The sequence below is a fragment of the Erythrolamprus reginae genome, chromosome Z (genome assembly GCF_031021105.1).
Source record: "Erythrolamprus reginae isolate rEryReg1 chromosome Z, rEryReg1.hap1, whole genome shotgun sequence".
Classification (NCBI taxonomy): domain Eukaryota; kingdom Metazoa; phylum Chordata; class Lepidosauria; order Squamata; family Dipsadidae; genus Erythrolamprus; species Erythrolamprus reginae.
Genome location: NC_091963.1, coordinates 129759253 through 129770080, shown reverse-complemented (window position 1 = coordinate 129770080; position 10828 = coordinate 129759253). Strand labels below are relative to the sequence as shown.

The following is a 10828-nucleotide window of genomic DNA, read 5'->3' as shown; positions in this document are numbered from 1 at the left end:
AATGTGAACCTTTAAATGACCTGCTTTTAAAGAGAGCCAATGTGGTATAATGGTTACGAAACAGACTAAGAGCAGGGGAATCAGGTTCTAGGTCTTCCTTAGAGGCATGGAAGCAGGTTGAGCAAGTAATCCAAACACAGGGAAATAAATTATCAACTTGTATTGCGTCTTTGTGGTAATGATAGGTTAACAATTGTCTTCATCTTGCAATTACTTGATTCGGGATGATTAAATCTTGCTCACCAAAATAAGCAGAGTGGGCAATATTTTTACACTAACTCTGTGTTAAGAATGTAAACTTCTATTTGGTTCATGTAAGATTTCAGTGATCTTCCATAATGGAAGACCTTGTGAGATGAGATTGCTGACATCCTGAAAATTTCTAGTTATTTTTTCATATTTTGAGATACTGAAGATTGGAAAAGGCAAGTCTAAGTATGATTTCCAAAGTCAAATTTAAAGAGGCGAAAGTAAAATCTTTGATTCAATGCATTTAAACCTGCTCCAGTTGCTAATTACTGCATCAGCAAATTGTGAATAGTTAGGTAGAAGGCATAAGATGGTATCAAACTCAAGGCTCCTGGGCTCAGAGAGTGGGTCTGCGGTGCCTTAAATTTGGCTCGTAGAGTCAGCCTGTGGTGTCTCTGTCAGCAAAAATGGGGCCTGTGCATCCTCCCACAACCACTTTTGGCCTTCCAAGCCCAAAACAAGGCCTCTGCAGTGTTGCATACTGTCAAAGCCCAAAATGGGCCTCCAGAATGCTCCAGGAGGCCGTCCATGACTCAGGTTATAAAAGGGAGGAAAAGTAAAATATTTTACTTTTCAGGCTTGCAGGATTCTGCTACTATAGCCTATGTCAATAATTTATAGTTCTAGTCTTCCTATGGAGTCAGTTTCTTGATCTTGTCTCCCTCTCATAAGGTAATCAAGTAGATCAAGTATTAAAAAAACCAAAACCACAGAAATGTACTCCTCCCTATTTTTAAAAGTTTATAAAACAATGTCAATGGAGGTTTGGTCCCATGTCACGCCCACCCTGGCCAAGCCTAAACCTCACCTGGCCTTCTGAGGTCAAACCCAATCCCAATGTGGCCCTCCAATGCGTTTGCTGAAAAGAAAAACTAGATGAAGCTTCTATTAAGCTATTTAAATCGGAAGATCAGATTACCTATACTCATTCCCATCAACTGGAGCCATTGCTACGAGAAAGAAAGTACTTGAAATACTCCTTTGATGAATAATAAAACTTAAAACATAACACAAGTCTGTAAATTGTAATATTTATTGTGAACTGAACCCTAGACCTTCAATTAAATCAAGATACCATAATTCTTCAAGACATCTGTGTATTTAGAAATCTTGCTCTCCACATTTTTCTCTGCTTGTTTTCGGAGTTTCTAAAAAGGCAAACGAAAAAGAGGACTCAGTACAACAACAAGGTATTAGCAGGCAGGTTAAGCACTAAAGGGTAGAAATTCAATGCTTGGTAATTGCACAACTTGCTTAAGCAAACTGTCAGTGAAACCAGTCACAGAATAATTCAGATTCCCTTTATAATTTTCTTCTTTACCACCTGCTGGATAATTAGTAGTTTCTCTTGGTAATAAACCTATAAACTTACTGCTCTTCCCTTTAATTTTTAATTTACATATTCTAGTACTTCCAAGGATAAGCATTTCTCCACTCAGCCTTTGATATGCAAGATTTGGAATTGAGGGGGTTGGGAGAGAAAGCCATCTCTCGTCTAAGGCTACTCTAGACCAATATCCACAACCTTTGGGGCACCAGGGATTGGTTTGTGGGGAGATGTTGCTGTGGACAGGAGGGTGCGTGGTTTCATGTGCTGACTGCATCCCGCAGAAGCGGCTTCACTTGTTTGTGTGGCCCAGTTTCTGCCATGCCGTGGACCAGGGTGATCTAGAATAGGATGTCAAACTCGCACAGTCCCCCTTTGCTAAACCGGACAGGGGTGAAGCCAGCACATGACATATCTAGCCAGAAGGCCATGAGTTTGACACCTCTGGTCTAGAACACCCTTGACTACAACTATAAGCTAAGGTTAACTCACCATAATCTTTTTCTTCTTGGTATAATGAACCTTGGCCTTCTCTTTGCGCTTCTCTTCCAGAGTGGATGTTATGGCCTGGTACTTCCACCCAACCTCATGGGCAAGGCGGCCCAAATAAGCAAACTACGTGAAAGAAAAAAAAGCACCATTTTATAACCAGTCCCAGCATCAAATTTCACCCCTTCTATTCTTGCTTCCCAGATATTTCTATTAATGCCGTTCCTAGTGCTCTGCACCCACTCAAGGGTATGGAGAGAAATCAGCCTTTAGTATAGCCATTATTCCTTTAGCAAAATCCTTCCCAACCTGTCTTATTTATTTATTTATTTATTAATTATTTAGATTTGTATGCCGCTCCTCTCCGCGGACTCGGGGAGGCTCACAGCAAAATATAACAAATCGTAACAAATCTAAATAAATTTAAAATATTTAAAAAAGTTTAAAAAGAACCCCATTTACTAACAAGCACACACACAAACATACCATGCATAAATTGTACATGCCCGGGGGAGGTGTTTCAGTTCCCCCATGCCTGACGGCAAAGGTGGGTTTTAAGGAGTTTACGGAAGGCAGGGAGAGTAGGAGCAGTTCTAATCTCTGGGGGGAGTTGGTTCCAGAGAGTCGGGGCCGCCACAGAGAAGGCTCTTCCCCTGGGGCACGCCAACCGACATTGTTTAGTTGACGGGACCCAGAGAAGGCCCACTCTGTGGGACCTAATCGGTCGCTGGGATTCGTGCGGCAGAAGGCGGTCTCGGAGATATCCTGGTCCAGTGCCATGAAGGGCTTTAAAGGTCATAACCAACACTTTGAATTGTGACCGGAAATTGATCGGCAGCCAATGCAGACTGCGGAGTGATGGCGAAACATGGGCATACCTAGGTAAGCCCATGACTGCTCTCGCAGCTGCATTCTGCACGATCTGAAGTTTTCGAACACTTTTCAAAGGTAGCCCCCATGTAGAGCATTACAGTAGTCTTGTGGTTGTATTGGATCTCAACGGATTGGATCTCCAACTAGAATGGCTCCCTCGGCAGACTTATTTATTTAATTTGACTTCTATGTTGCCCAATCCCGAAGGACTTGCTAACCCAGAAAACCAATTCCCTCAAAATCTCATAGAGTGTATTACAAAAGGCAGGTCTCAGATGGTAGTGCATGAAATGTTGTCTCATGGTCTTGCAACTCGAACTATGGTGGAATGTCATCATCACAGACCTGCATAAATCACTATCCTTAACAAATATAGTAGACATACTATCTCTCAGATAGCTAGTAAGGCCAAGATCTCAATCAGCACCAATTTAAGTGATGCTGTGGGAAAAAATACCATAAGAGTCGGAGTGCAGTGATCAGAATGAACTGTTGCAGGATAACTGCCCACAGCCAGGAATTCGATCCTGACCAACTCAAGGTTGACTCAGCCTCCTCCTTCCCAAGTTGGTAAAATGAGGACCTATTGTTCGGGGCAATGTGCTGACTTTGTAAACAGCTTAGAGAGAGCTGTAAAGTATTATGAAGTGGTATGTAAGTGCTATTACTACATTTTCCAGCTGAACAGTGATCTGGATGGACATTCAGTAATATCAACTTTCTTGTCTGATACAGTGGTACCTCGACATACGAGTTTAATTCGTTCCAGACCCGAGCTCGTAAGTCGATCAACTCGCATCTCGAACAAATGCCTTTAGACTTTGTTTTTCATGCCGAGATAACCAGAAGCAAGGATTCTTGCGCCACCTAGTGGAAACTCGGCTCGTACCCCAAATTTGAGCTCGGGTGTCGAACAGAAATTTCGCTCGCGTCGTGGCTCGTAACTTGGAATACTCGCATGTGGAGCAGCTCGTATCTAGAGGTACTACTGTACCATCTAAGCAACAATGGATTTCCAAGCCCTCAGATTCCCTTTTCTTATCTCAATTTTTTTAGCCAGAGAAAAGGAGTTTCTGAAAACATATTTAACATAGGAGGCTAGAGGGTCTTCCTTAATAGTTTATTGGCAACAGATTGTCAAGCAAAGAAATAAAGTACTAAATCCCTATTGTTAATTCTTAAAAACAACAAACATTACCTTGCGGGTGGGTTTGAGACGGACCACTTTCAGAGCAGCTGGGACAACCATTCTCTTGCGCTGCAGGAGAAAATATGCCGTTAGCAATACTTGCACAACGAAAGCAGCCCTGAGCAATGCTACGGGCGCTCAGATCTGCCTCAGTCTTAGGGTTTTTTTTCTCATATCTCAAGTCAAACAATGTAGGTAAAAAAGAATAACATCACTGACAGAACAGAAAGCCAAGGAGTCAAGATAATTTCTCTTCCACATCAAGAAAGAAATTACCTTATCATAAGGTGGAGGGATGCCATCAAAAACCTTCAGCCTCTCCAAGGCAGCTTGACCACGTTTGGTCTTGTGAGGGAGCATTCCTAGTGGAGCAAGGGGGTGGGTGGGTGGGAAAAGTATATAGGGTTAGAAGAGACCCTCTAACCTCTTACAATATATAAGCAAATGTAACAGCTCCTTCTTAATGAATCAAACGATATCTGCAATGTCGAGTAGAATGAAGCAGGATAAATGTGATTACTGAGCAAACCTAAGCAAAAGTAACCTGGATTAGAACTACTTTATCCCACCCCAAATTTAACTGTCTTCACTAGTCTGGACTCTTCTTTAAATACAACTGCTGTAACTGCCAGATCACAGGAGCATGGATCATAATCTGGAAATAACGGGTTAAGGAATGCTAACCTTGTTCAAAATGCACATACAAAAATGCATGCATGGATTCCCACTAAGTACCAAATCACATATTCCTCAAACTAGTGCCGGCATTTTGAAAAACCAATTTAATCTTTTTTAGGGGATCACTTGTGTTTTCAAAGTGAAAAAAACACTCACCTCGAACTGTTCTCCAAAAGATTCGACTGGGAGCACGGAAGTGATATGGGCCACGGGATGGATTGGTGTTCATACGTTTGCGGAGGAAAGCAAGGTATTTCACTGAAAGAATAGAAAAACACAGATAAGGGCTTACACCAGATCAGAAAGATTAGTGTGAACCGAACATCATAGATGAAACAGCTCATTCATGCACTTAGTTCCTAACTGGAGGCATCAAATTTCCATATTGACAAACAAAAACATCTACATCTAAAATTATGAAGATCTACCTTCAGAATACAGGCCTAGGAAAACTGTCAGGTTCGTGTCTAAATGACAGATGTATGGACTTTGGAATTCCCACTTTATTATTAAACACATTAATATGGTAATGGATGCATCCAGAAAACTCTCTTGCAAGCCACACTGATTGCCAATTGGCCTCCAGGTAGAATTAACTGATCAGCAATGAAAAAGCCTTCCCTGGCGCAGTTACCAATGGACAGTCCTTTCTCCAATTATATCTATTCATTTTCTTGGCTCTAGTACAGTGGAAATGCTCCCAGTTCACTCATGCCTGTGAGACGCTGGTGAGCAGGTCACGAAGGGAGCGCTAGGCCCTGTCCACTTGCCCAGACACTGCCATTTGGGATCTTTTCCCTCTGTGCATGCACAGAATGCTTTGCCGATGCAGAGGGTAAAAGAACCCAAATGGTGGTGTCTGGGCAGGTGGGTGGAGCCTTGCGTTCCCTTTGTGACCGGATCTCTGACAACTGACAGGCACGAGCAAACCAGGAGCATTTCACCCCGTCCCAGTCTCCTTGTTAAAATTACATCATTTCATGGGGCCTCAGAAATATACCTCTCCTGGAGCTGCACCTGGACTGTAGTGCTAGAATTCCTCTTCCCCTAAAATCTGCATGAAACAAGCTTGTTGCCATCCAGGAAACCTTTTTTGAAGCATACTTTTCACCAGGCACTGGCTCAGATTGTTTAAATGAATGGAATAAATGAATAAATTTTCTCTACACTGTACTCCTCATCCCAGGCAACTGGGTGCCTTAAATTCAACATAGGAAAAACGAAAGGAAGTGGGTGTCGGCAGTTCTGCTCCTTCAGGGCCTATGCATATTGTATGGATGGTTACAGAACAAAGAAGGTTGTAAGAACAGGCTGGTGGTCTCAGATGGTAGTGCATGTAGAGTTGTCTCATGGCCATGACACTCGAATTAAAGGTGGTAAGGCATCATCACAGACCACTTCTCCTACAGACACCATTCTTGATATTTATCGCATCACATTCTTACTTTGTGCCATCCATTCTTATCTACTCTTTTCTTTTGTGAACAATGAGGGAGGGAGGCAGTCTCCACACACAAAGTTTGCCAATATGATCATACTGCATTTTCTAGAACAATTGATCAATAACTATCCTTTCCCAGAAGCATATTCATTCCTTTTGCTAATGCTCTTTCTCTCTTGGGGTCTGAGGGACTTGGAATATTTACTCAAAGCCTTTGAAACCACTACTACTAGGTATCAAGATTGTATTCTGTTTGTTTTTATGCCAAAGCAGACTAGCTTTAAGGAAAACATGATTATTTTAGATCCTGGGTCACTGTTTTAAAGAAACATATGCTTTAACATTAGAACTGGCCCTAATTGCCAATGATAAGTAATTTGTTTTCCTAGTTTTTGGGTAGCTTGGAAAAATTGTCTTCTCCAAATTATTTTTGACAGGTTTGGAACCATCAGTTTTACTTACATTTGTTGCGATAGAAGTTGCCTGATATGTTAATCCCTTCACATCGCACAACCACAACTTTACGCCCTGCAGGAAAAGAGAAGTAAGGTTAGAGTATGTCCTTTGACATGGAATACAGGTTGGACATAAAAGTTTCAAAAAGCGATGTCTAGTATTTGTTGCAAACTGTAAGCTTGTATCCTCAGAAGTCTACTATATCAGATTTTGGTTGCTATTTTCAATCCATAGATGAATCAATTACGGTAGTTCATGTAAGAATGGTTGGGGAAAGCTAGGTAAGCTTGAGTGAATTTAAACACAAAATTGGGTTGAATAGGCTAGTACTTTGCATAACAGTTATCACCATAAAACCCCCAGTTTGAAGGGCAAATTGGAAAACTTCAAGAACATATATGGACAACTCCACAAAATTTCCAGGAACTGACCTTGAGTTTAAGGATATTTTAAATTACAGTAAAACTACCTGGTAATACAGAAAATTACACACATGATTAGCCAGGGACTAAAAATCTAAATTAATACAAAAACTATAATGTGCTTCAAAATGCACCCTATTTTAAAACCAAAGACTTTAAGGAAGTAGACTCCTACATCACCTGAACTAGGCAAAGGAGTATGAACTTTCTAGGTGGAGATTTCTATCAAAATACTAAAATGATGTTTAAAAAAATATTTTCTTTTAGTTACTCCCAGAAAAATATACAAATAATCTCCCAATTTGCTTCAATATTTGCAAGATTCAAATATCAAGAAACATCTCCATATATTGTTAGTAAGGTCCTTGCCTCATCCTCGGCAAGATATAATATGCCCTCCATACATTAGGATGAGTGACACAATTTCCCCACAGAGATCAAACCTTACCCAGCAACACTTGCTTAGCCACAATGGCTGCAAGGCGACCCAGCAAATGGCCACGTCCATCAATCACCAATACCTGGAAAAGAGAAGCTTTTAAATGGTGCTTATTGATATATATAGATATAGATATATAAAGGAATATTTCTAGGATCTAAATAAATGTTCTTCTCAAACCATAGTGATTTATGAAAATGCAAGGAGAAAAATCATTGCATAGCTCTAGACATGATGGGAATGCAAAAAAGGTTTCCCTAATTAAAAAAAAAATATTGAAATCCGAAAAACCAGGGAGGGGAGGAATAATAATTAAATTATAATAAAAACCCACTCTATTGGCCTTCCAGAAAGCCTTAAAGGCATGGCTCTGCCAGCAGGCCTGGGGCCATTGACCAAATGACACCTTTTAGATCCGGCCCCCCAAAATATGTGTGACTGTATTAAAGGGTTTTATAATGTTTTTAAATTGCCTTTTTTAGCCCCCCCCCCCTTCCTGTAAGCTACCCAGAGTCCTTCGAGCTGGGCGGCATATAAATTAGATTAAATGAATAAATAAATAAATAGCCTCTGGTCTGCCTACCCCTTCCCTTTTAACAGCCTTCTGATCAGCATAGAATGAGCCTTTTGTTCTGGAGAATAAAATCTCACAGCAACTCTGGATTTCTTGCTTCACAGCCCACCCAACCCATGGAAACCACAAATTATTTGTCTGAGACTAGAAAGCAGTTTCCCGTTTCCAACATCTCCCCCAATGCATTCAATTAAAAAACATTATATATACATATGTGTAACACACACAAAGATTTATTTATATTTACACACACACACACATATTAAGGTCTTGGCATATTTTGGGTTCTTCCCATGTATGTTTCAGGGATTCCTGGCATCCTTTCGATGAGGTCCCACTCGTCATCTTCAGGCTGGTGCTTTGGCTTTCTGCTAGGGCGAGCAAAGCAAATAGATAGATAAAGCAAAGTGTGTGTGTGTGTATGTGTATATGTATGTATGTATGTATGTATGCGCTTTGCTTTATCTATTTGCTTTGTTCACCCTATATATATAGTCACCCTTTATTTCTCAGTTCTTTGCAAGTTTGGAATTTGTATATATAATTTATACACACACATACAATTATTCTAGAATGCACTACCTGACTCTGTGGTTTCTTCCCCAAACCCCAAAATCTTTAACCTTAGACTGTCTACAGTCTACCTCTCCGTTTCTAAGAAGCATGCATAAGCGCACCATTGTACCTACCGTCCATGTCCTACTGTCCTCTTTTTATCGTCACTTTTATTTATTTGTACAAACTACTACTGTCCTATATATATTTGACAAATAAATATTCTCCCCGCTCCCCCCCTAACCCCCGCCCCCTTTGGCTTTGCTGTTGGATGGTGATGGCACCACTTTGGTCTCAGGCCGGTGTGGAGAAATCTTGGCCGCCTGGCTGAGGCCCCTAAGTGCACCATTAACCCTCTTGTCGTCTTCAGAAGGAAACGACACGTGTCTACGCCACCGAGCAAGCTTCTAACGTTTAGCCTTCTTTAAATAGCAAAATCAGGCAGAGTGGGGAATTTATAGTTTGCGATGAAGAGAAGCAGCGCAATAAACACTGCGGGGCGGGAGTCTAATTCATCCACAGCCCCGTTCGCTCCCATCCGTTCCTTCTGTCCCTGCAGGCCCGATAGATCGTATCCACGTGGCTAATTTCCCTTCTACCCCGACAATCGCCGGGAAACCCGACAGGAGATTAAAAGGGGTGCCGTTCAAGCCCCGCCGCCCGCCCATCCGCCTCGCTCCCTCCGCGAATAAAACAAAAAAAGGAGCTCAACGGCTCCGCACCTTCGGCTCCGTCATGGCGCTCCTTCAGCAGCCACAGGGGAAAAGACTCCGCCTCCTCTTATCCACGGAGTTGCCTTTTCCGGCCGCTAGAACCACAGGGGCGGATATGACGTTAACGCCCAAATGGAAAGCCCGCAGAGCGCGAAGCCGGTACTATCGGTAAAGATAGCAGTCTATTTCCGTCAAAGATCTGGAAATGGTGCCGGTCTATATTTTTTTCTTCTCTATGGTTGAACGTCTTATTTCCTAGACCGGGGTAGGCAAAGTTCGTTCTTCTATGATATATGGACTTCAACTCCCAGAATTTCTTAACTAGCATGATTGGCTCAGGAATTCTGGAAGTTGAAGTGCACAAATCATAGAGAAGCCAACTTTGCCTACCCCTATCCTAGGCCGTCTCCGGAGAGGGGTGGCATACAAATCTAATAAATAATTTAAGTTCAAAATTTGACAGGAAGTAATACAGGAATAAGATAGGCTCTTCGGGCGGTAAAACACTGACCGGAAGAGAGCTCGAACTCAGGGCGAAAGTAGTACGTGGAGATGCCGTTTTGAGGAAAATCAATTATTTCTTATATTTATATTCCGTTTTTCTTTTGGAAGTTCAAGCCGACCTACATAATTTGTGACCTAGCGCAAATGTTTCATTTCTCTTCAAAATGACTACCCGCTGATATAAGCGAGCTAGGGAATGGTACTCAAGCTAAATGCTTGCAATCCAGGTTAACTTGAGTCCGGAATCTCTATGATCCAACCTCTATGGGGATTCTCAGTCATCCAGGTTATGATTGTCCCAAAGGTGCTTTTTAACCCTGCTGTTCTGTTCGAAAAAACTCCCTAATCTTATGTTCCCGGGTCGGACTGCAAATTGATCATTTTAGGTACTTATATTTTGTCTTTTTGAAAGCTTTTTTCACCTGGAAACAAGTTTGAACATTTCTGCACACAATGGAATGAAAATTGAACTGAAAAAATTAATCCTTATTGGTTTATTTTGCACATAAATATGCCTCCCCCCCGTTTTTGTGAATTTCTTCTAGGTTTATTGATAATTATGCCTGCAAAATGCATTCTATTTTACTAAAGTTGGTGTGGGATTTGTAGCTTGAACATTTCTGAACATAATGATATGAAAATTGAACTGAAAAAAACGATCCTTATTGGTTTATTTTGCTCATAAATGGGCCCCCATGCTTATACTCAAATAGGCTTATACTCGAGTAGGCTTATACTCGAGTATAAGACAATCATTTTTTTCAGTTCATTTCTATTTTTCTTATGTTTAGGATTGTTCAATTTAGTATATCAAAACTTTTGGAGGAATATTCCTTAGAGATTTGTAGCCTAAAAAAATATAAATTGACAAAAAATTCAGAAAGCATGGGGGGAGGTGCTTTTTGATCCAAATATAAAT

The 10828-nt window shown here is 41.2% G+C and overlaps 1 protein-coding gene and 3 non-coding genes across 4 annotated transcripts; all 4 read right to left on the bottom strand.

Moving 5' to 3' along the window:
• Window positions 1–1264: 1264 nt before the first annotated feature.
• RPL13A (ribosomal protein L13a) lies at window positions 1265–9518 on the bottom strand. Its single transcript, XM_070726447.1, has 8 exons — window positions 9415–9518; window positions 7573–7645; window positions 6709–6774; window positions 4962–5063; window positions 4404–4489; window positions 4137–4196; window positions 2069–2191; window positions 1265–1397 (listed from the first exon to the last, which is right to left on the bottom strand). The coding sequence occupies exons 1-8, from the start codon at window positions 9427–9429 to the stop codon at window positions 1311–1313; spliced, it is 612 nt and encodes a 203-aa protein (XP_070582548.1). The 5' UTR covers window positions 9430–9518; the 3' UTR covers window positions 1265–1310.
• Window positions 3204–3286, bottom strand: LOC139155024 (small nucleolar RNA Z195/SNORD33/SNORD32 family). The gene has a single exon (XR_011557011.1). It is a non-coding gene; the product is annotated as a small nucleolar RNA Z195/SNORD33/SNORD32 family (small nucleolar RNA).
• Window positions 4270–4350, bottom strand: LOC139155025 (small nucleolar RNA SNORD34). Its single transcript, XR_011557012.1, has one exon. It is a non-coding gene; the product is annotated as a small nucleolar RNA SNORD34 (small nucleolar RNA).
• Window positions 6120–6203, bottom strand: LOC139155023 (small nucleolar RNA Z195/SNORD33/SNORD32 family). The gene has a single exon (XR_011557010.1). It is a non-coding gene; the product is annotated as a small nucleolar RNA Z195/SNORD33/SNORD32 family (small nucleolar RNA).
• Window positions 9519–10828: the final 1310 nt, after the last annotated feature.